Source organism: Echinops telfairi, unplaced genomic scaffold (genome assembly GCF_000313985.2).
Source record: "Echinops telfairi isolate 266 unplaced genomic scaffold, ASM31398v2 ScPeMD7_3533;HRSCAF=4204_0, whole genome shotgun sequence".
NCBI classification, from domain to species: domain Eukaryota; kingdom Metazoa; phylum Chordata; class Mammalia; order Afrosoricida; family Tenrecidae; genus Echinops; species Echinops telfairi.
Genome location: NW_022107431.1, coordinates 106322690 through 106347652, shown reverse-complemented (window position 1 = coordinate 106347652; position 24963 = coordinate 106322690). Strand labels below are relative to the sequence as shown.

Here is a 24963-nt window from a genome sequence, read left to right as displayed (position 1 = left end):
TTTAAATGTCCTTGAACATGACTTTAGGTAATAGAAGTTAGTCTTAGTGTTAATGTGATTCTTGGTTTGAAGAAAATATCAGACATTCACTGGCTTTTTAGGTTCCTATTTCTTTTAGTTTCATATTACATTTATAGAAATCTTAAGAGTAATTCTCTATATCAAATGGAAATCACCCTGTATTTAAAATCTTAGGGAACGTTAAGAGCAGAGGTTTGTTAGTAGATCACAAAATAAATCTTTTGTTTTTAAGTTGAAAATGTGGGAATCATACTCGGCTTAAATTATAAATGAGTGGCGGTATTCAACTGAATGATGTTTAGATATTGAGAAAGAATGCATCAATATATTTCTGCTCACGAAAGACATAGAGTATGCTGACCAAGACATTTTGCTTCCTCTCCCATCATAGTGCAAAACCTTAGATTGGCTTGAAGAGAATCGCTTCAAAAACCATTATTGTTGAAAAACGCTGACTAGTTCTTCAGAGCGTCCGTAGCACAGTGGAATTTGGGAAGAGCAGCTTTGCTAACAAGGTTACAGCAAACTCAGCTCTTGCATCAGCATTTTACACATCCTATCTTTAAATTTCTTTTCCTCTGAAGTGTTATCTTTTGATATACTGTCACATTTTTACATTAGAATTTTTCTTGCATGTCATAATGTCAGACTGATATAATGCTTTCCCTGTGAATATTCAAGACAGTGTTTCATGTTTATTTGTTGTCTCACACGCAGGTGAATCTGGTGTGGAAGAGTGGTCCCAGTGGAGCTCATGCTCAGTTACTTGTGGTCAAGGGTCGCAGGTGCGAACCAGAACTTGTGTATCACCTTACGGGACACACTGCAGCGGCCCATTAAGAGAATCAAGGGTTTGCAATAACACTGCCCTCTGTCCAGGTAGTGTCAGCAGCAACTACAACTGTGGATGTTATTGAGTTTGTCGTGCTTTGCTTTTGGAACGATTTGTTATTTCCATATGAACTGGGTTTCAGCATTTTAATTAGAATGGATAAGTGTGATACTTATTCAACTGAACATTTCTTACGTAAGTGATCATTTCTGCTTTCAGAGCGGTCAGGGCATTGCATAAATCACTCCTCTGTCTCTTCCCCACAAATATCAGCTCCAAGTTTCTGTATCTGCTTCTAATAGTGTTTAGTTTTGTAATACATTTTCCTCATTTTCAATGGGACAATGTCCAGTTTTATAATTTAGAAATCATGTGCAACCTGCTAGCATATGGAAATGAGCTTTAGGTTGCTAGTTTAAGGCCATTGTTCAATTAGTCATTAAGGCATTCTACTTCAATTTAAAATATCTTTAAAGTTTGTTGGAGCAAAACACAAATACTTATCCACCTTGGGTGAGATTTTCCATGTTACATCAGAATTTTCTTTTTCAATTGATGCCTACTCCGACAGTTAAGGTTTTCTACATTTCAGACTAGTGATTATCCTGTAAACTTAAGTATTCAAAGAAGCCTGCTCTTTGTTTCAAGAAGTCTGTAGCACATGATGTTGTGGATCTCCAGATTTATTCAAATCTTTGGTGGATGGGTGACTACAAACTCGCTGCCCATTGCCCTTGGCACCGAGTGTGCATTGACATTCTTTCCCCCGGCCCCCCATGTGGGGTGTGCATAATGAAGAGGGCTTGCATTGCAGCTGCCCTTGAGCTGCTCAATTGTGTTTGAAGGCTTGCTGGTGAGTTTGCCTTCCAGAAATGATGGGGTCTGTGGTTGCCAAGGGGAAAAGTAGAGCGTGGGTGGCCTAGGGGAAGGGAATGGATAATTCTAACTCTCCAGCAGAACAGGGTAAGGGAGAGTCCTTAAAAGGCATTCTGGATGAAATACAAGGTAAAGGGAGCAATGGGGAGAAGGTGGAGGAGGAATAGGACAATGAGATTGGAAATCCCTTTATACCAGAATTGTGTGAGAACAGAACCATAGGTGAAGGTAGAATTAAAAGCTAAATGGAGCAGAAAGCTAACATCTATGAGAAAGAAAAGACAGCCGGCAAAGAGCAATACATGCCACCAGCAAGGAGCAATAAATGCCACTGAAGACAAAGAAAATCAGTGAGGAGCCATGGAAATGAGACTAGAGGAGAAAGAACATGAAGGGAAAACGGAAGAGAAACAGCGTCCGGCGTCCATGCAAGGGAGCAGACAGTGCAGTGTCCACGAAGCAGAGAGATTCTGGTTAGGGGAGGCAGTAGCCAAATGAGACGAGGCAAGGAACTGGGACCATTTTAAACGCAGTCTTCCGAAAACAAAGGTTTTTTTGTAGATTTTCAGATGAGTTTTTTTGTAGCTTTTCAGATGAGTTGCCTAGAATGGGGTATCTGGCTGAGTAATTAAAGTAGACACTCTTTGAAAGAATTTCCAGTGGGGAATCTAATGTCCTGTGCTTTTTTCCCCCTTGGTAATTAAGAAAAGTGTCAATAGATAATGACACTGAACAAAATTTATATTGCAAGTACTGATTTGAATTTTCAATATATCTTTCAACATATTCAACAATAGAATAACGGGTCTTGCAAATGTGCTACAGCATTCTCCACAATTCTCCATTCAGAGTTTACTCTCCAGACGTTGGTTATGTGCATTAATGGGGTTGACAAGTGGAGACCTCGATCATCTGCCAGAGATGGCTTAGTAAACCCTCACTGGACACGGAGGGCATCTGTCGCAGGACCCTTGCTCCATGGGGTATTGCCAGACTTGCCCTTTCTCTTTGTGCCTCATGTCCTGAAGCTAAGTCATATTCTATAATTCAATTTTTTCTCAGTTTCTTAACCTTCCTATACTTTTACACACTGAAGAAGTACATAATAATTACTAGTTTCCCTTCACATATATGCAAATAGTTTTGGTTCTTTTAAATTTAGTTAAGTAGTAATGATTGATTTCTAAAGGTTATCTTTAAATCCGTTCAGTTCATTTACTGAATTTAAGAGAAGGAAAAATAGTTTTATGGATTTATTTTTAACTTTGCAAACATGAAGACTTAACTAAAAGGTGGAACAAATATCCCATGATGGGAAATTTAAATTATTTTCAGATGATAATTTTATTAGTTGTGAAATATTTTATGTTCACTATTTTGTCTTGTTGTTTGCCTCGCTAGTTGATGCATACTCTTTTTTATCTAAATATGTCCTGAAAGCAGTGCATAATGGACTTAAATAAACCAATAGTACTTTAAACATCTTTGTAAATAATACTTTAAATTTCAGAAAAGATTAGTAGCTTAGTGACAAAAGTCAATTTGTCATACTATTGATAATCAAATGTAGTTATCACTTAATTAATGAAAATTACTCAAGAAAAGAATGAATGGAATCTGGAAGTCACTTTCCACAAAGCATATGGAATAATAGAATTATTAGAATTATAACTTACATTTATTTGAACTATAAAAGGCTAAGCAGTAGTCTTAGAAATTAGTTACCTTCCTCTTTACTTTTCAAATGAAAAAAAAATTGTTTTGTAAAATTAAATTGCTTAGTTATATGTCACTTCTAATATTGGCACTAGGAAAATCCAATCTTCTTCAAAACGAATGCTTTGACATAATACTCTCTTGAGTAGCTTTTCTCATGGAGTAGAAAATGATGGGTCCGCACCGAAAGTAAACTGAGGAAAGTGGAGAGTTACCTTAAATTGTATATTTATTGGCCTGGTTTATGACTGCTAGTTTAACAGTCTACTCTCAAAGTCTCTCCACCTTAGCACTATGTTCAGTTTGTCCTAGTTCAGTGTTACTGCGGGCTGTCCTGTGCATTACTAAACAAGAGCAGCATCCTTGGCCTCTACTCACTAGATTCCAGGGGCATACCTTCATCTGGAGCACCTCATTCCAAGGTTCGACACCAGAACTCTTTCCTGACTTGCCCCTTATGAGCCCTTTAGGAGCAAGAGTATCCCACTTGAAGAACCATTAGTCTACCTTAAACATATTTCAGTCCTTAGGAAAAACTAATGTGGGCTAAGGAATGATTTTGAATTCATTTTTGTAAATGTCAGTTCTTACATTATTCATTTATTTTTAAAATATTTTTATATAAAATGTTATATTGTGTACAGTCCAATAAAATTAAATAATAATGTTTATATATTACTTTCAAAATCTGGTCGTGCTTCCTTTTGTTATTATGCATTCTTCACTTCATCTCTAAACATCACAGAGTAGAGATTTGATAATATAGCTACTGTCTAAACCAAAAGAGGTAACTATTGAAATCTATTCATTTGATTTACTTTTCTTAGAGTTGAGTTTTTGAATGGACTGATTAATTGAAAATTTTTTCTGCAAGATAGAATACTTATGTAACAAATTTCCATTTAAATGGAAATATCTCATCTTTAGAATAAATCTTATGTAAAGCATATATAAACATAAGGTATGTGCTATAATTTCCTATTAATTCAATTGTGTCTAAAATATATGAATAATTTTTAGTCCCTTTTGAAAGCTTTTGAAATCTAAGCCAAAATACAATTTGTCAGAATTCTCTCTCTCTCTCTCTCTGCCACTCTCTCTTTTAGAATAATATTTATTTACTGTTCCCAATATTAAGAATTGAGATGAGTGGTTAGGTAAAAATACAGGCAAGGGACCTAAACTTTTAACCCTGATAAACTTTTAAAGAAAGTATCAATATTTATCCATGGTATTTATCTTCTTGATATTGAAGAATGTAAACTGTGCTGATATTTCAGATGAAGCTTGAATTCATGGTCATGACATATCTAAAGTAGCAATGAACGCACAGTTATGCTAGACGTAATCTTACATGGGATATTTATTTTCACTAGAAAATTTTATTTATTGGGCAAATTTCCAGTTCCATCAAGCTTTTGGGAGAGGAATGGCTTCATGACCATGAAGAGACCTTCATGTTTGCCACTCCTCTGACAAGAGAGAAGAGAGGAGGATGTGATATAAACAGATACAGTGTCTAAATTTCCCTCTTAGCTATAAAGATCTTGACTTTAGACACCTAAGAATTTTAAATGGCTCAAACATATTTGTTTTTTCTCAAATGTAAGCTTAATAATCTTTTAAAATATGTATCATTCATTGTTATATTTTGTTCTTTTTTATTTTCTGAAATCAATAAAAATTCATTGAGCCTGAATATTTACAGGTAATGGATTAAATAAATGGATCCTTCCCTACTAAAATGCAAGTTTACTTGCAGATAATTTTCTCCAATCAAAAATAATTCATGGCTATTTTGCCATGAGGAAAGAGAGTATATTTCCATTGAGGAAAAAAACATTTTAAGCTTCAGTATGTGCAAAATCACGTTCAAATGTGGAAGGAGGACATGTGTTTTTCCTATTTTAATGACTTTTCTAATTAAAATTTATATTTTATGGCACATGAGTATGTTAATACAATTTTTCTTTTAAAAATATCCTCATAATTGTCTGTTTGCTGAAAATTTTCCTCTTAATGATGAAGAATTTTATAAAGAAAAAGTACAATTTACTTCATCTCTCTGCTTTTGTTGTTGAAACTTGTTTGCTTTATTACAGTCCATGGAGTTTGGGAGGAATGGTCACCGTGGAGTTTATGTTCATTTACTTGTGGTCGAGGCCAGCGAACGAGAACAAGGTCATGCACACCGCCTCAGTATGGGGGCAGGCCGTGTGAAGGGCCGGAAACTCATCATAAGCCTTGTAATATTGCCCTTTGCCCAGGTGAGCGCTTTCTGAATCTGGTGAACTGTGCGTCTATGTACTTCATTTCTGGTCCTTAAGATTAAGAGTAAGATGCTCCTTCAGTCACCCTGAAAAACAGTGTTCTTTGGTAGGAGAAACTTGGTGCCAAGAAGCTGGGTTCTTTTGAAGAGTTTATTATATGAAGTGATGAAATATGTCGTTGGCTGAGTACCATTCAATTCACACTTCTGGGTTTTATGAAGATTTCACCCACATTTGGTTTTCCCTTCTAAGAAGATTTCAGTTAGTCCCAAAGAACGTGAGATTTATTACTGCCTTCATAGTCCAACTAGAGAGTTAATTTTAGAGGCTGCCTTCCCCATGTTATTCTTTCACACACATTTGAAAATAGAGAATGTGAATGTGTGAAAATGGCCAAATACCGGCTGGGATGTTAGACTTTCTAGATCCACTTCAGGATGTATGCAATATTTAGATCCTAAATACTATGTAATATTCATATACTTTTACGGATTATGCTTTCTGTTTATAGATTGTATTTTATCGTAATATTTTCTTTTTCTTAAAATATTCCAAATCTTTATTATGTCGAAAATTGACTTCAACCATTATGCTAGAAATCAGCGCTCCTAATAGCATAATTTTATTTAAACTATTCATATATTTAAACATAAAACAAATCCCTACAAAATGAATAAAAGTGACTGATCCTAGCTTCAAGGGGCTCACAATTTATGGAAGAGCATACACGTACATAAATGATAGCAGCTTCAGAACTGGAAAAGACACACCTGGGCGGAAGGTTAATTGTTTTTGTTGTTAGACGCCGTCCAGTTGATTCAGATTCACACAGAGTGAAATGTGCTCATCGAGTGTCCTTTGCTGTAATCTTACTGGAAGGAGATCGCCAGGCCATGTCTTCAACAGTGGTGCTACCTAGTTGAGGTGCATTCAAGTTTCTAGCACCAACAGTTCTTTGATCCACCCAGAGACCTAAAAGAAGGGTATGAAACCCTTTTGCCCCTCTTGGGACCCTATGTCACAAAAGAGAACTGCCCCACAGGATTTCAAAATTATACACTTAGGGAAGCAAATGCCACATCTTTCTCCCATGGGTGAGCGGATGGGTTTGAACTAGTTCTTGATATCAATCTTATTTTCTCTTTATAAAATAGATCAACACAAAGGCACAGACATACATATGTATGCCTTACCTTTCCCCCAAACATTTGCCAAAACTTATTCAAAGTTTTGAATCCTTTTATAATTTTTCTGAACTGTGACATTTACTAAATATCACATATAGTTTACTCTCATTTGTCCAATGGAATGAGAAAAACAAAATTGTATGAGGAGATAAAGAAATAATAGGTAACTATGGAATTTTCCATCTGGTTTTTTAAAATTATGTTAATTTACTCCTAAAGTACAAAGTTATAATATTATCAATAAGTTCAAATATTACAAGCAAGGTGTCTCATAATCTGGTTTATCAACTTTATTAGGATCAAAAACCAGCCTATAAACTGATAGGATTTGTTAGAATTCAAATATAAAAGCTTGTTTTCTTCAGTTAATATAACACTGCATATTTTATGTGAATAATATGCACATTGTGAGAATATCTGCAAACCACACAACCCTCTTGTACATTAGTTTCCTAAGTGTGTTCTGCACATTTTGTGTGTGTGTGTGTTGTCTACATAGAAGATATTCATGAGCAACAAATGTGTGTTTTCAAGTTAGTTGTTTTTAATGATCTTACACTGTTGCTGGAAATCACTCTAAGATCATTGAGGTCAGATGGCTTCAATGTTGGTCCTTCATTTTCAGGTTTGTTTATATTACTTATAATATAAATAAGCATCATGAATCCATCCTTGATTATTAATAACTTTTTATGTATAATTTCCTAATCTTGGTATATCTATTATTAAATTTAGTTGTATCAAAAATATGCAAAATTCTTGCTACATTGTACCTTGATTAATTTATTATCTAAGTGGAAATTCTAACAACTATAATTTTTAAAATTGTTTTTATAATCTGCTTGAAATGTTGGCCTTGTGCTTTTAAAATATAAAAGGTTGAATATGGTTCAAACATTTAGAATTCTCTGTATAGCTAATTATTATGTAGCTAAACTCGGGCACATTCACGGAATACATAAGTATCAACTATGTAGATGTTAAGGCATTAATGATAAAAATATGTAGTCCCTGATATCAAGCAATGTACAGTCTATTCAGAAAATTCATGCATAAGTGTGCTAAAGTTGAATGCCGTTTTGGAAATACAGATATTTTAGCCTCAATGAAATTTGCTGATTTGAGGATTTTGTGTTTTAGTATATGCTTCTTCTAACCATTCTACCTGAGATATACCTAAAATGTCGTTGGACCGGGAGCATGATGGGTACCGTAGGCTGGAGCTATGAGGGTTTTCTTGGGTAGGCAGATTGTGAAGGGCTAACAGGAGGATAGAAACATTCAGAATCACAAACCGGGTATCTAATAACTCAGCGTCTTTGCAGGGCTTACCTATGTGAGTTGTGAGGGGTATAGTGGGAGATAATGGCAGAGCAGCATTCAGGCTGCCTCCCAGTTTGAGGTTAGAGGAGACCGTTCCACGCGAGTCAAATAAGGCTGGAAGAACTAAAGGAAAGAGTCAATCCAGAGTTTTTTCATTGAAGTTACCAGTTATTATTTGTGTAGCTTGGTCAGAAAACAAAGATTGTTGTCAAGCGGGGGAAGGGGGACAGGAAGCCAAGAGAAGGAAAATGATTTAACTATGATTCATCCATTTAATGGTTCATAAGACACAATCACTGCTACTCTTTTCTATACAAATTCAGTGTCATATTATGGAAAGGTCTTTTGGGTGTGTTTATTATATCTAATCAAATTCAAAATTCTGATATTCCAGCTTTAAAAACTCAAATGTATTATGTCTTTGAATACTAAAGTCACTAATTAAGCATCAAGGTCATAGAGTTATTAATTGAATCACCAATATTAGTTGATGTATTATTTATTATTTTTATTTTTTAATCATTTTATTGAAGCTCATACAATTCATCACAATCCATACATACATCAATTGTGTAAAGCACACTTATACATTTGTTGCCCTCATGATTCTCAGAATTCTCTTTCCTCTTGGGTTCCTGGAATTAGCTCCTCATTTTCCTTTTCCCCCTCCCCCTCTCTCCTCCCTCATGAACCCTTAATAATTTATAAATTATTGTATCTTATCTTACACTACCCGGCATCTCCCATTACCCACCCTTCTGTTGCCCATTCCCCAGAGAGGAGGTTATATGTAGATCCTTGTGATCGATTCCCCCTTTCTACCCCACCTTCTCTTCCGGTATCGCCACTGTCACCGCTGGGCCTGAGAGGTTCATCTGTCCTAGATTCCTTGTGTTTCCAGGCCCCATCTGTACCGCTGTGCATCCTCTGGTCTAACGAGGTTTGCAAGGTAGAATTGGGATCATGGTAATGGGGGAGAGGAAGCATTTAAGAACCTTGAGTGACTCATCTCCTCCCCACTACCCCTCTGCAAGGTATGTCCAGTTGTCTAGAGATGGGCATTGGGTCCCCATCACGCGCCACCCTCATTGACGATGTTGTTTGAAGCCTTTGGCCCTTCATGATCACACATGTTGGTGTGCTGCTTCCATGTGGGCTTTGTTGCTTCTGGGCTAGATGGCCACTTGTTTACTTTCAAGCCTTTAAGTCCCCAGATGCTATAGGTCTCGATAGCCGGGCACCATCAGCCTTCTTCACCATATTTACTTATGCACACTTTCGTCTTCAACATTTATGTAGGGAAGGTGATCACACAATGATGTTTTTTGTTCTTTGGTGTCTGCTACCTGATCCCTTCAATACCTCGTGTTCACACAGGCTTGTGTGTTTCTTCTCTGTTGGCTTTGTTGCTTCTAAGCTAGATGGCCGCTTGTTTGCCTTCAAGCCTTTAAGACCCCTGACGCTATATCTTTTGATAGCCGGGCACCATCAGCTTTCTTCACCACATTTGCTTACGCACACGTCTGTCTTCAGCGATCATGTCAGGAAGATGGGTATCATGAAATGACTGTTTAGATGAGCAAGGTGCTCTTGTATTAGGGAGTGCACAAGAGGAGGCCCAATGTCCACCTGCCATCCTACTACTAAACCTATAAATATGTGCGCCTAGGTCCATTTCTCCCATAATCTTAAATATATTTATATATGTACATGTCTGTACTTAGGCTTCTATGTATGCCCTTTGCCTCCTACTCCTTACCTCTGTTTTCTTATGCTTTCCTCCTGTTAAGCCTTCATTCTGGTTTCAGTAATTCCTCTCAGTTACCTTGCTCTTGGTCACTCTCTACCAGTCCTCCCATCCCCTCCCTGTCATTGATTTTGAATCACTTGTTGTTCCCTTGCTGATATATTATTTAATGGCAAGAAACTTCTCTTCCATTTCCTCTCTATTTTTCCATGCATCTTTTTACCTGGTAACATCTAATACATTGCTATCGGATGGATTTCTATGACATAGAAATATACAAATTTCTAAAATCATCCAGATTTTCCATATAGCCTCTTTTCTGTATTTTTTAAATGTAGCATTGAGGTACAGTGGAAAGATCTTGGACTTTTGCAATATATCACATATTTAAATCTGTACTCACATTTAAATTCTGTGTCAATCCTCTGGCCCTTAGTTTTCTATTGTGTTAAATAAGGACAATAATAACACTCATCTCAAGATTGTATGAGAACCACTTGACATGTTGTGAATCAAATAACTCAGTCAATAATAAACATGACTTCTCAGTTGTCATAATATGGTGGCTTGTCTGTTGCTGTGATTCTAAAATTATGTCACAGATATTTTAAAATACTAACATGGTTATTCATGGCAAGCAGGTTTCAGCAGAGCTTCCAGAAGAACAGACAAGGAAGAAGAAATGAGTGATCCACTTCTAAGAGTTTAACCACTGAAAGCATTATGAATATCAGCAGAACTTTGTCTGTTAAAGGGACAGAAGGAGAGACTCTTGGGTCGGAAGGCAGTCAAAATACAAGAAGAGAACAGCTGTCTCCTCAAAGAGTTGACCAAGTAAATGAACCAAAATAGTTTAGATCTTAACTTGATGATGGGGCACTTCTCAAAAGAAGAAACATTGACAAACTCCGATTCATAATCAGAATGTGAAATCTACAATCTATGCATTAGGTCGGTTTGACTAGAGTAACAAATCCAGACACACTCATATAAGTATAAGAAAGAATTTTATATCAAAAAGTCATTGTGCATCAATAAAACATCCCAGTCTAGTCCAACTCAAGTCCATATGTCTGATACTAGTTAATAAGTCAGATCCTAGGACATAAGTTCAATACTAGTCCATAAGTCCCTCTTCAGACTCATGCAACCATATGCAATGATGTAGAATGCAGGAAGACCACAGGCCGGTGGGTGCAGAGATGTGTAGATCCAATGTCTGTGGCCACATCACAGGCCTTGAGCAGGTCTCAATGTGGCTCCTTAACAGGAAGGTAAAAGAGAGAGAGAGAGAGACTGGTCTTCAGAGAGCCGTTTATCTGGGGTGCACCTCTATAGAAGTTCATCAAGCTGAGCCCTGATTGACAGGCTAAACTCCACCCATATCTTCTTATAGGTGCCATTGTTGGCACCAAAAAACCCAACTATCACAGTATGAATCTAGGAAAATTGGAAGTCACCAAAAATGAAAAGGAAGGTACAATGGTCTAAATCATAGATATGAGTTGAAATGGATTTGTATTAGCCATTTTAATTAGATAATCATATGATTTATTATTCTGAGAATGACAAATTCAAGAGAAATGAAATCACATTCATTATCAAAAAACAAGAACAAAACCAAAAAATGTCAAGATATAGTTTGAAAGGCTATGCTATCTATGATAGGATAAGAACTATATGACTATATGCCTACAAGGAAGACCACTTAGCATGACTATTTTTCACATATGGGCACCAACCACTAAAGCAAATAATTTAGAAATGGAAGAATTATTCCCCTTCTTCATTCAATAGATCAAATATGCCATCAAGTAGCATTCATAATTATTGGTGATTGCGATAGAAACCTGGAAACAAGGAGGAAAGATCAGTAGTTGGAAAACATGTATTTTGTGATACAAACAATGCTGACGATCACGTGGTAAAATTTTACCAGACCAATGACTTTTTCATTGCAAATCCATTTTCTACAGCAAAAATGGTAATTATGCATGGGTATATTTCATTCAAAAATGAAATATACAGGAATCAATTTGACTAAATTTATGGGAAGAAATAATCAAAAATCATGAATTCATCAGCCAGGGGGCCAACAGTGGAACAGACCATCAATGCTCATAAGTTCAGGTTGAAACTGAAGAAAACTAAAACAAGTTATGAGAGCCAAAATGTGATCTTGGATCTATGGTAAGTGGTCACATGTAACTTCAAATTGAAGTTGAAGGGAAAAATTTAAAGTTATGATACCAAAATATGATCTTGATTACATTTCACCTGAATGTAGGGCTATCTTAAGAACAGATTTGACACATTGAACACCAATTACCTGAGACAAGTTGTGGGATGACATCAAGAGTATCATACTTGGAAAAAAAAAAAAAAGGTCATTTAATACACAGAAAAGAAAGAAAAGGCCAACGTGGATGTCAGAAGAAACTCTGAGACTTGCTCCTGAATATAGAATAGCTAAAGGAATTAGAAGAAATGATGACATAGAAGAGTTGAACTTAAAGGTTATATTTAAGTTAAAGAATTTAAAGGGTAGCTCAAGACAAAATGATGCAGCATAATTAATTGTGCAAAGACCAGAGCCACTAGAGGTCCCAGCACCAAGACCCGGAGGTAGAACAGAAGGGCAACACAAGACCTGGCTTGAACCAGAGTGGCAGATTCCTGGCCCATGGAACAGGGCAAAAGCCACATGGTCACGTGACTGAGGACCAGTGAAAAATGCAGCTGTCTAAGAAGAGACCCTACTGTGGACCCAAAACTGTATCCTTAGCTTTCTGATCATGACTATGGTAACCTGTTAATTTCCCTAATAAACCACCAGAATGGTGAGAATAACCTGTGATTTCTGTGTAGCAATTGCAAGGGACTATCAAACTCAGCAGAAAATTAGCATGGATTTCTTGGGAGGAATAGGGCAAAGAAAGATTGAGGGTGGAGGCATGATTGACCCCTACCTTGTAACAACCAGCCTTGGGCAAATGTGGATTTAATTCTTCTTACTTGTGAATCTGAAGGACTTCAAATTTGGTCCCCTGCATCATTTCTTAATGATGGTTTTGAAGTAAGAATTTCTTGCAGCATTGATAGCATTGGTGAAATGCAGGGCTTCAGACGTTGATAGAATACAACTAGAAATGTTTGGAGACACGAATGCAGCGCTGAAATAACTCACTGGTCTATGCCAGGGAAACGGAGGAAGATGGGATGCATTTTAATTGTGGTGCTGGTGAACAAGGTTGACAGTACCATGGACTGCCAGGAGGACAAGCAAATCTGTCTTGGAGAAAGAACATCCAAAATAATTCTTGGATGGGAGGATGCTGAAATTTTCTTACATGTACTTTGGACATGTTACCAGGTAGTACCAAGCTCTGGAAAAGGACATCTCCTTGATAAAATACAAGGTCAACCAAAAAGAGAAAACCACTCAATGAGATGGGTTGACACAGTGGTTGCAACAATTGGCTCAAAAATAATAATTGTGAGGGTGGCACAGGACTGAGCAGTGTGGTCTTCTGGTGTATACAGACATGGTCACTATGAATTTGAACCGACTGATGGGCCCGAAAGTAACAACAACATGTAGCAGTTGTCGTTACCTTTCCTATCCCAGTGCCCTCAACTCAAATCCCACTAGGTTCTTTGTGCGGGACCACTTATAATTTTCTATCTTGTATTTGCTGTGAAACGTGGAGCATTTCAGTAGAAGAGAGTTTTGTTCTTTTTGTTTTAAGAGTGAGATATTTGGCATGTGCTTAATGAATTTGGATAGAATTTCAGGAAATTGGGGTTTAGTTTATTGAATGCTGTCAGAGCGAGGAACAGGGAATTCTATGATTGAATGTCTTATGAAGGAAGGAAGAGCAGAGCAGAGATAAGCTACAGTGCGCTTGATGAGGAAGGAGCTGCTGTTGGGGTGTGCTGACTCTAAGGCAGGGTGGAACTGCCCAGTACATTTTCCATGCTGAACTCTTTACAGGAGTGGACTGCCCAGTCTTCTCTACCAATTAGGGGCCAGTATGTTCCCACTGATGACAGCATAGCCCTTAACCATGATGCCAGCCGGTATCCCTAAGAAGAAATATCGCTTTTCATATTAACTGAGAGAGAAAGGGACTTTTGGGATCATGTGGATTTCACTGTGACCTTGTTTTTTTCTGTGCTTAGATAAAAATATGAAATGGTCTTTATTATGTTCTTGGGATGACCTCATTGAATGTCTGATGTTGAAGTTCTCTGAGATGGTTTCTGTGCAGCAAGGAGAACAAGGTGGTCTGACTCTAAGGACACTAAGCCTCCCTGTAAATGTCACACCAGTTCCTGATACCTCTGCCATGATGAATCCCTCCTTTAGGGATTTGACCACGTTAGACCCCTCTGCTCATGACAGCTTCATTTGTTGTTGATACTTAAACAGGGAAATACAGTTATGATGTCATGCTCACTTCTGAGTATGGTTTCTCAGCCACCTTACCCATAGGCTCCATTGCATTTTCCCTCACGTTTGTGCTAGAGAAAGCACATGAGTAGCATCTCACTGGGTCATTCAGCACTTGAGAAATGCAGTTTGTGAACCTAGAGTCACCCTGGAGAGATTCTGTTAGGTTGTAACCTCCTGGCACATTAGCATGCTCTTTAGAAAGTCAGAATGGGGAAGTAATCATTCAAGGGTAAGACCTTGCCCAAGGGTAAGGTCTCAGGAGCACTGCTGGACTCAGATATCTGTTATACAGAGAAAGAAGCTTCAGGATCTCTGGACATAAAATTTGTATCCCTCAGCATCCTAGGGAGGGTCACCTGCCTGGAGTCCCCCCCGCAGGGAGCCCATCTGGTCAGGACAATGTGGGGGGAAGATGCTAAACATGTATTCTGACCTTGATTCAAAGTCCACTTACTCTCTGTGCATGAAGATGTTATCATTTGAAACTAATATGCTGCCTCATTAATCTGTTCATTAATTCATTTGGATGTTATCTTTTCAAATGTATTAGGCTTTTAGAATTATTTAGGTGACCTTTCAGTTTTCATTTATTGTGCCTTTATTAATACTGGCTTGCTTTCTTTTAACTATCTAATATTGTTCTCACTTTAACTTTTTTTGTTAAAATGTTACCAACTTTAAAAATATCCTTACTGTGATCACTCATTTCTATTTTTCTTTCTAATATTTTAAAATCATAAGGCATTTCTTATTTTCCTTCTCTTATGGTTTATTTTAAAATGTCAAGTAGGAAACATAGATTTATTCTCTGTAACATGTGCCACATTCAAGTGAGTTTGGGCTCTTTTACATTTCAGTCTTTGGTTCTGAAGAAATGTTCTCATTCTTTGTATACTCCCAACTCAGTGCATACCTGAACTTATGGTTGTAATCACATTAGATAACCACAAATCCAGTGGTTAGAATTCTTCCCCCAGCCCAGCTCCTGCCTACAAAGGGCAGCAAATCAATCAGCAATCTCCAACACAGAACACTTGCCAAAACTGTAGTGGACACATCTAAAATATTCGTGACCGTTTGGATGGGCACTTCTCCGGGGCCATTGTTATCTAATTATTCTACATGGTCACTAGTTATTTAGCAATTCAAGAAAATACATTGAAACTATTAGATATATGTATATGTATATATAAAAACATAGGTGTAGATAGTAGATATCAATGATATAGATATTGATATAGATATCATAGCATTAAATTGATTAGCCTCAACTGCAATTCCAAATATATGGTAGGAAGAAGGGAAAGTCTGGGACTCTAGCATTTAACATTTGCAATGTTACTTATTTAGGCTGCAGAAAATTTGGTATTGTGTTACACTGATGAAATACAACTTTTTCTGGAGTGCAACATAGGTGTACCATAAAGCACACTGCATTTGCCCACATAAGCTGATCTTTTAAAGCATAGAGTTTATGTTATTTTAACCTGGTTAAATATTATAGAAACTATGTATCCCAGTGTAGGCTTTACTAAAGGTATTTCATATGGAAGTTAAGGCTTATATCAAAAATAAATTTTAGATAATTGTTTTACAGTGAATTTGGGGTTTTTTTACATACAGGATTCCTCTATATCAGTCAAAAATGCCTTCTAAAGTTTAACTTGTTAAAAAAAACAACAGCTCTGTTTTAACCCCAATAAAACACTTCTGATAAGTAGATCCACCATTCATTGTTTAACAAGCCACCGTCAAACTTAATTCTCTATTTTCTCTACCCTGCATCTTACTTGCCAACTCTATGTCCAGATATATTACAAGTCCATTCACGAATGTCTCTACTGAAGCCACCATAGTACATGCATCATCCTTTTTGTGTAGACCAGAGTGGATTCCCCTGACACCTCTCAAGCATCGCCTTGCCACTCCATTCTTTACACGGTGGCAAAATCAAAATTTAAAATGTGATTTGGATATTACATGAAGAAGCAGTTTATTAACTATGTATCATCCCATTCTTTCATGGCTTACCAGATTATGTAATCACACAGCCTTTATTAGGAAGTAAAAAAGAAAAACCCAGAGGAAGAGGCTCAGGAATACAAATCTACCTGAGTAGCCCAAATCTATCTGTGACCTAGAGCAAGATGTTTCCGGCTCTGTGGACCTAATTGTTTCTTCTTCAGCGTGTCTGGGAGGGTGACTGACTTTTGCCACTTTCTGAACCCAGATCATGCCACTTTCCCTTGTTCGTGAGCCCTGTCAATTTCATCATTTATTTACATAATGATAACTTTAAATAAGAATTTGTTCACATCTAATATAACACATTTTGGTAATGTGTAAGATAGCATTACATCTTCAATGATATTTCAAATAGTATAATTAACTCGGACTTTTTTTAGCCAAAACACGGAATGTTGGCATTGACAGAAAGGACTGAACAACTAATATTTAAAATATTTTTCGATATGAATTTAAAATATGTTTCAATATGAATTTACAATATAGTTAAATTTTTACTGATGATGATGCAAAGCCTTCCTCCAGGAAACATCTGATGTTTTCTCTCCAATAGGTATTTTCATTCTTGTTCATCTCTTATCAGCAAGGTCTTCTCTTGCTCTTCATGGATAATACCACCCCTGCCACTTTAACCCCCTGATTTCCACCTTGACCGAGTCATTCCTGACCCCACAGCTTCTTAGCTGGAAAGACTTATCTTCTCTTCTTTGCCAGTGAATGTGTAACTACTGCATTACATTAAAAAAAAAAACTACAGAAAACTTACCTCAAATCACAATCCTTAAGGATACATCATGCAATGCTTTCTTTTTTTCAAATAACACAGCATTTAGATAGGGTTGGCTTCACTTAATTCATCTTTGTTATTGTATTGTTTTTTGAGTGTTCTCATTAAGTTGTGTATCTAGACATCTTCTCGCCGAATAGATTGTAAGGTTCAGGGCATGAATCGCATAATTTAAGACCTTCTCAGAATGCTTAGGACAGTGAGAATTCATAATGCAAACAGTAAGTGTAATCTTTGGAAAGCAAAAATACTCATCCTTAATGCCAAAATGGATGGAAGTTGATTATTTATAATGTTCTTTTGAGTCACAAGAATTTTCTTTTTTTGTATAACAAATAGACTGCGAAGCCAATATGATTGTATCAGATACTTTTAATAAAGTGAGATGCTGAAAGTATTGAATGGAATTATTTCATTGGCATTTTGTGATTCTTAATCTCACAAAGAGTTTATTAAGTACAGCTAGATAGTTATTAAGCAAACTTCTTTTCTAATATCTACATGCAAGGTCTGAAACTAGGTAGACTTTTCATAACTATATCAGTTTATGTCAGAATTCTGGACTTATGGTGAATTCTCTTTTACCTGTAATGAAATTGACAAAGAATCTTAGAATGATACTGGAAAAATTACAGAGTCATATACAAGTATATTTTTAACATTCATATCACATTTTATGAATTTTAAATCCAGTCATTTCTTTTCTTCATTCATTTGTATGTTCTGGTTTCATCAATGTCTCTATTGTCAAAATTATCCAAATCTTGCCATACTAAATCTAACATAGTGGTTTTTGAAATAGAGGTGAGCGGCCTCCTGAAAATCTAAACATTTTATGAGTCATTGTCTTAGTTATCTGGTAGTGCTTTAATACAAGTAACACAAGTGAATTGCTGAGAAGAACAAAAATTTATCTTCTCAAATGTAGAGGCCAGAAGTCTCAATTTAGGATGCTGATTCTAAAGGGAGGTCATTGTTTGTCTTCTTTTGCTGACAGTAGTCAGAAGTTGTTCCATGGCTTTTAAATTCATCCTTATCTTTGTTATCAAATGATATCTGTCTACCCCTGTATGTATGAAGGAGCTTCAAAAAAGTTCCTGGAAAAATATATATAAAAAATAATGGAATTTTTCCATAATCTTTTTGGAATTCCTTTGGGTTATTTTCTGTATCCAATCTGCTACCTTTGAAACACCAACATGGTTAGAGTTAAAACACACCGTGAACGCTTAGAGCCTCAATAACCTAAGAGAGACCACGATATTCCTAATAAAACTACATCTGTAGGTTAAAAAAAAATTAAGATTCAGTACATCTTTCAGTGAGACACAGGTCAAACCATGCAGTCATGCTGAAATGTCATTGTCCTTTAACCTTTTATGCACTTGTTGACACACAGAGAGCACAATTCTTTAATTCAAATGTAAAGTATTTAAAAACAGAATTCATGGTATTTTAAAAATCTGTATCTCTCATAACTCATCTCAATATCTAATAGGTTTTTGAAAACTAGTTGCATGAGTGAATCAATCTCAATTTGAATATCTCAAGGACATGTCAAGTTCCATGGTCTATATTAAATTCCTGTTGCCAACATTCTAAGATTCATCTCAAGTTCTACTTCAACTCTGGCACCTGGGCAATGGCTATCCTCCCCAGATCACTCTAGTCTCTCTAGGACTCCCCTTCAGCTCTGGCTCTCCAACCTAGACAGATTTCTAGACTCTTTCCCTTAATCCCTTCTCTTTTCTGAACCATAGCCTCAGGAATGGGCTCAAGCATCTCAAAGATCATGGCAATATCCCAGGACTGGGTAACACTAAGTCTGTGATAAATAAGGGTACCAGGAGTTAAAGTGGACTCGATAGGGACAATCCATAATAACACCCTGCCTTAAGTCTAATCATATCCTCCTCAAATTAAATCCTTTGATGGCTTCTTTATTATTTGATGATAATGGCCCAAATCCTTAATGCAGTTGACAAAAGCAAAAGGTCTGCACAACCTAACCTGTCCTTTTTCATTAACCTTCTCTTGTGCAGTTCTCTACCTGGCTGGACCTTCATTGGCAATTCTCCCATAAAAATGATCATCATTCAATTCTTAAGACTGGCTGTGTTCCCTCTGCCAAGAAACTTTGTATATTTCTCTTTTCTAAGCATAGCCTCATGCTTGGCATTTTGTCATTTTCCTTCAAAGCTTACCAGAAACATCATTTTCTCAAGAAGCATTCCAAACCTCCTTTAACCTCTTACTTTATTGTTCTAAAATATTTCTTCACAGCATTGCTTCACAACTAATTCAAGAGACTCCCTCCCTAAAGGATGAGTTCTACTTTATTTATTGTTCAATGTTCTTGCTTGGTCCCATGTTACTATGACAAAAGTATGACAAGCGCATGACTTTAACAGCCATAAATTAATTTTCTTACCACTTTTTGTTGTTAGTTTATGTCAAGTTGCTTCCAATTCATAGGGACCCTGTGTAGAGCAACAAAACACTGCGTGATGCTGCACCGTCCTCACAATTGTTGCTGTCAGAGCCTGGCGTTACAGCCACTCTATCAATCTTTCTGAGTTAAGCTCCTCTGGGTTTTCACTGCCCTTCTGCTTTACCAAGCATCATGTCCTTTTCCAGGGACTTGTCTCTCCTGGAAACATGTCCAAAGTATTGCCACCCTTGCTTCTCAGAGCATTCTGATTGTACTTCTGCACACACAGATTGGTTTCTTCTCTTGGCAGTTCATGGTACTTGCACCAGCATCAGAATTCAGATGCGTTCATCTTGCTGTGGTCTTCCTTATTCGTTGTCCAACTTTCACATCCATGTGAGGCACTTGAAACTACCCCGGCTTGCACCAGATGCAACTTCACCCTAAAAATGACATCCTTGCTCTTCAACATTTAAACAGCAACCAATTCCTGTGTGGGAGTATAACCACAAGCATCGCTATTCCAGTTCACAGTACCTGTTGTGGAGGAAGGAGCACAATTCACTCCATAAAATTTCAACCTTCAGCCTCTAAAACTTCATACCTATGTCATAAGCAAAACACACTCACCCCCACACTTTCAGTCCCAAAGTCCTGAATCAACTTCAAATCCAAAATCTCATCTTCTGACTCAAAATCTGGACTACACATTAATAGTTTCTGAAAAACAGTGATAGAACAAGACATGGTAGACATTACTATTAGAAATAGAAAATTTGAGGCAAAGAAGGGAAAATGGGCTTCAAGCAGGTGAAAGACCCAGCATTAACTTTCACAACTAACAAATAATTCCCTATTCTTTGAGACCACCTATTCAATGACCCTGTCCTTTAGACTGGACAACAACCATGGACTCTTGATTCTCATCCTTGCCTTCTGCAATACCAAGCCAGGGGAAGGGCTGCTCTGTTCACTTTCCATTTCCCTAGTCTTTCTGAGTACTGACCCTCCCCCATTGACCTTAGCAGGCCCTATGATTTTGTCCCTTGGGAATGGCAGCCCTGCCCGCTCAGTCCTGTAGATCAGACCCAAGTGTGTGAAGATCTGTCTTGCTGAAATGTAGGAGGCTTTGACTCTCCATTGTGATGTCCAGGAGGTGGTAGTCTCTGCTTTTGAGACCCCAGAAGTTATTGCCCCACCTTTTGACTTCAAGGTAGCTCTGACAACTGTGTTCCTAGCAACTGCTCCAAGTAACAATATGAATGGCTCTTTTCCTTTTGTGATAGATGACAGATGTAGCTCTTTTCGTCTATTTCCTGCCTGTAGAATTACAAGGAACAGAAATTCTCTCATTTTGTTCTTCCTCTGTCTCCTTCAGTCTAAGCTAATGGGTTGTTTGCTGTGGTAGTTGGCTAATCACCAGGTCAATGTCTTTAACAAAAGATTGGCCATATCCTAGAAGAATATGCCAGGGTACAAATATGTCCTTCATTTGGAGAACTGAATTTTCCAAATCTTCAAGTTTTCTTTTTATTGTGCACAATTCCCTTTCAAGGTCATTTGTTTCCTCTCTCGTGTTCTTATACGCTGCGAGAAAAGACTACATGGCCCCTCTAAGATGTTACTTAGAAATCTCCTCACCTAAATATCCATGATCCTTACTTAGAAGTTCTCTCTTCCACCAAATATTTGAACATAACTCAGACGAATGCTTTGCCACTGCATAAAAAGTACCACCTTTATTCCGTTGTCCAATCACATGCTAATTTTTTGAAGCTTTATAAGAAGCCCATTTAATTTCTAATAGCATTCTGCTGTTAGCAGCACTTGTGCTTTCGAAGATGATAGAAACTACTCTAAGGCTCTCCTTTACGCCCTTTGAGCCCTAATCACAACTGCCTTTGACATCCATAATTCTATCAAAGTCTTTTCAACGTACTCCGGGCTTTTACTAGTAGGCCTTTTAAAATTCTTCCAGCCTACCCATTTCCCATTTCAAACCTCTTCCACATTTGAAGTGTACGGGAGAGTAGCCTCCTACTCTCTTAGTACTAAATTCTGTCTTAGTTATGTAGTGCTGTGGAAACCAAAATACTACAAATGAATGTCTTTAACAAACACTTTTTTCAAGAGTAGGAGACTAGATGAGTGAATGCTCGCTGTCAGATCTGAAGGAATGGCCTTTTGGCCATTCTTTTGGCTTCTTTTCCTGGGCAAGCTTCATGTGGGTTGGCATCTCTTACCCCATCTCTGCTTTGATTGTTTAATCTCCTCCATCTCAAAAGACATTGATTTAAAACACACCTCTACCAGCCTTGTCTCAATAATACAATGAAGATCGCCCATTCCAAAATGGGGTTATTACCGCAGACACAGAGCTTAGAATTCACAACACCTATTTTGGAGGGACACAATTAAGTTCAAAACAGACTGTGTGCCTCACTCACTCAGTGCCATCGAGTTGACTCTGACTCTTAGTGACCCTATAGAGCGTGTTCTGACTGTGTCTGTGGGTTACTGAGACTATAACTTTTGATAGAGGTAGAAAGCCTCATCTTTCTTCTACTCTGTGCCCATGAATCTTGACATAGGACTTGTATTTCTGAGTGATCAGTAAATACCAGTGAATATGTTGAAGGAATAAATGGATCGAGAGATTTCCCAGAAAAGAAAGTAGAGGTAAGAAGGTAAGACACTCTCTTGAGTTGTGGAAGAGGAGAGGAGTAACAGCACCATCTGCTGCCAATGTGCCTTCCATTGTATTTACTCATAGCCCACCGATTCGAATGCATCATTAAGGTTAGTTTCACCGTATATCGCTGTTGTTTTTTCTGTATAGCTCCCCTGTAAGAAGATAGCCATACTCTCTTTATACTCTTTCTTTGTTTTCTGCCTTGATAGTTGATGGACAGTGGCAAGAATGGAGTTCCTGGAGCCAGTGCTCAGTGACATGTTCGAATGGGACCCAACAGAGAAGCAGGCAGTGCACTGCAGCTGCTCACGGTGGCTCGGAATGCAGAGGGCCCTGGGCAGAAAGCAGAGAGTGCTACAACCCAGAATGCACAGGTAAGGCGTGATCAGTGCACAGACAGCATGTCTGCCATTTAGAACACATAGAACCATACCGTAGTGTCACGGAATAATCAGAGCATGCCTGTTTATTTCTAGTGAACGAAGGCAATTATACCAGACCTCACTGAACTGTGAGTTACATAATAAAATAACAAATATATTCATCAAAAAAATTTATGAGGGAATAAGAATGTATGAGATTAAATGGTTTTACAGTTGATGAAATTAAGTGTTGTTTCTCAATTTTTGCAAGTACCAAAGTCTATTAACAAAGATAAAAATTTCTGTTAGTCACAATGTTGTATATAAATACTTGAATGAAGTCTGTGGATATATTTATTAATGGCTGTGGAGTCAGCTGTGGCTGATAGAATATTGATCGGCCATCTTTATGCTCTTGGCATGCTGGTATCCATTGACGTGACATGGACATGTCATATTTTGAGGGCAGTCTAACTTAGGGGGCTCTTCTTCCTGAATTGGATCAGCTGATACTCTACTGTAAACCAGGAGTTTGTCATTGGATGGTTTGCAGGAGTAGATTGCCAGGCTCTTTTCCTAGGTGTTCTCTTCTCTGGTTGTTGTTGTTGCTGGTTTAGTGGCCCTCAAGTCCGTTCTCACCCACAGTGACCTTCTGCACAACAGACCGAAACATGCCCTGTTTGGTCCCTGCCACACAACTACGCGTGAGTCTATTGATGCAGCCTCAGTGTCAGTCCATCTCCTTGATGGCCTTCCTCCTCCTTCATTGCCCGTCGACGTTGCCAAAGATGATGTCCTTTTCCAGGGACTGGTCTCTCCTGACAAGATGTCTGAAGTATGTAAGATGAAGTCTCGCCTCTAAGGAGCACTTTGGCTAGACTTTTTCTAATTCAGATCTGCTTGTCCTTTTACAATCCCCTGGTACTTTCAGCATTCTTCTCCAGTACAACAATTCAAATGCACCAATCCTTCTTCAATTTTCCTTATTCATTGTCCAATATTCACATGCATATGAGTCACTGAAAATACCATGGCTCGGTCAGGTGCACCTTAGTCCTCAAAGTAACATCTTTTCTTTTTGAGACCTCTTTTTAAAGAGGTCTTGTGCAGCAGATTTAGCTAATGCAGCCTGTCTTTCAGTTTCATGACTGCCACTTCTATGAGCACTCATTGTGGATCCAAGCAAGACAAAATTCTTGACTACTTCAACCTTTCCCATTGGTCATGATGTGACCTAGTGATCCCGTGGTACGGATTTTGGTATTCTTTACATTGAGTTGTAATCCATATTGATGGGTGCAATCCTTGATCTTCATCATCAAGTGCTTCAAGTCCTCCTCATAGTCGCCAAGCAAGGTTGTGTCATGGGTATGTAAGTCTTTCTGCAAGTCTGATGTCATATTCTTCACATATGCCAGTTTCTCTTATGATTTGCTCAGTATACAAATTGAATACACATGGTGAGAGAAAAAAACCTGATGCGCATTTTTCTTGACTTTAAACCAGGAAGTATGCCCTTGTCCAGGGCTCATAACTGCCTCTGGATCCATGTACAAGTTCCACATGCGCACAAGGAAGTCTTCTGGAATTCCCATTCTTCTGAAAGTGATCCACGATTGTTATGAACCACACAGGCAAATGCTTTCAGTAAAACACAAGGAAATATCTTTCTGGTATTCTGCTTTCAGCCAAGATCCATCTGACATCAGCAATGATATCCCTTATTCCACATCCTCTCCTGAATCCAGCCTGAACCTCAACAGCTGTCAATGTGTTGCTGCAGCCATTTTTGCATGACTTAAGAATTTTTCTTGCATGTGATATCAGTGATATTGTTCTATAATTTGCGCATTCTGTTGGGTCACTTTACTTTAGAATGGGTACAAATAGGGATCTCTTCCAATCAGCTGGCTAAAGATCTGTTTTCCACATTTCTGGTCATAGACAAGTGAGTCCTCAGTGCTTCATCAGCTTGGTGAAACATTTCCATTGGTATTCTGTCAATTCCTGGAGCCTTTTTTGAGGGTAATACTTTTAGTGCAGCTTGAATTCTTTCTGTACTATTAGTAATTGTTTATGTGCTTTCTCCTGAAATGGTGGAATGCTGACTATTTCTTTTTTGGTACAGTGACTCAGTATACTCTTTCCATTTTCTGTTGATGCTTCCTACCTCATTCAATATTTCCCCATAAGATCTTTAAATGCTGCAACTCAAGGCTGGGGTTTTTCTATTAGTCT

The 24963-nt window shown here is 37.7% G+C and overlaps 1 protein-coding gene across 3 annotated transcripts in view; it reads left to right on the top strand.

The window, feature by feature from the left end:
• ADGRB3 (adhesion G protein-coupled receptor B3) overlaps positions 1–24963 on the top strand; it is a 513164-nt gene that overhangs the window by 5773 nt on the left and 482428 nt on the right. For 2 of the 3 annotated variants that reach the window (XM_045294359.1, XM_030886780.2), the window contains exons 2-4: positions 739–900; positions 5548–5712; positions 22573–22737. In XM_045294359.1, the coding sequence (XP_045150294.1) occupies positions 739–900; positions 5548–5712; positions 22573–22737 (492 nt within the window). The remainder of the gene's footprint in view (positions 1–738; positions 901–5547; positions 5713–22572; positions 22738–24963) is intronic. The other variant, XM_045294360.1, reaches the window with a different exon arrangement.